The sequence below is a fragment of the Colobus angolensis genome, unplaced genomic scaffold (assembly GCF_000951035.1).
Source record: "Colobus angolensis palliatus isolate OR3802 unplaced genomic scaffold, Cang.pa_1.0 Scaffold217, whole genome shotgun sequence".
Classification (NCBI taxonomy): domain Eukaryota; kingdom Metazoa; phylum Chordata; class Mammalia; order Primates; family Cercopithecidae; genus Colobus; species Colobus angolensis.
In genome coordinates, this window is record NW_012115344.1 from 3,807,731 (window position 1) to 3,808,866 (window position 1,136).

The window sequence follows — 1,136 nt, forward strand, 5'->3', positions numbered from 1 at the left end:
ACACACACACACACACACACACACACACACACACACACACCACACTACTGGCCAATATTGCCGATGAACGTAGATGCAAAAATTCTCAACTAGCAAAATGAATTCAATAGTACATCAAAAAGATAATGCAGTTAAGTGGGTTTTACTCCAGAAATACAAGGATGGTTCAATGTGTGAATCATTCTTCTGCAAAGACACATACACACATATGTTCATTGTAGCACTATTCATAATAAAAAGACATGGAATCAACTTAAATGACTAAATAAAGAAAATGTGGTACATATACACCATGCAATACTATGCAGTCATAAAAAAGAATGACATCATGTCCTTTGCAGCAACATGGATAGAGCTGAACATCATTATCCTAAGTGAAATAACTCAAAAACAGAAAAATCAAATACTGTGTGTTCTCACTTACATGTGGGAGCTAAACAATGGGTACATATGGACATAAAGATGGAAATAATAGACACTGGGGAGTCCAAAAGGAGAGAGGGTTAAAGGGTTAAGGTTGAAAAATGACCTGTTGGGTATAGTATTCCGTATTTGGTGATGGGTCCACTAGAGCCCAAACCTCACCATTATGCAATATATCCATGTATCAAACCTGCACATGTACCCCGTGAATCTAAGATTTTTAAAGATTCTATTAAACAATAAAGCAACGGAATAATATACTGAGGACATTACATTTATTTTAAAAATAAATTTTGGATAAAACTTGTGGGTGTATATATGTAGACAGAGAGAAAAACAAATACATCTATAAAGGAGCTGTACACACACACGCATACAGTAAATATATATATGAAGAAACTATATAAAACACACTACATTGAAATGTTTCTGAATTATATCTAATTCTATAAGAAAATATTCAAAATTTGCATATAGTCGATAATAAAGAAAAGAGAGCTAATTATATACTTACCAAGAAGAGGTGGAAGTGGAGGCACTAAAGGTATTCTAATGAGTTGTAAAATCTTTCCCCCAATAATGGCACTATAAAAAATAATTAACAATCCAAATAAATTTCCACCAGGGAGAGCTTCAGAGCCTAAGACTGACCAGGTCGTACACCATATCATAAAGAGTATAACTCCTGAAATACAAAAAAAGTACAGCTATAT

General features: G+C 33.5%; 1 protein-coding gene across 1 annotated transcript in view; it reads right to left on the bottom strand.

Moving 5' to 3' along the window:
* SLC9B1 (solute carrier family 9, subfamily B (NHA1, cation proton antiporter 1), member 1) overlaps positions 1–1,136 on the bottom strand; it is a 126,676-nt gene that overhangs the window by 48,567 nt on the left and 76,973 nt on the right. Inside the window, exon 4 of the mRNA XM_011943237.1 lies at positions 938–1,108. Within this exon, the coding sequence (XP_011798627.1) occupies positions 938–1,108 (171 nt within the window). The remainder of the gene's footprint in view (positions 1–937; positions 1,109–1,136) is intronic.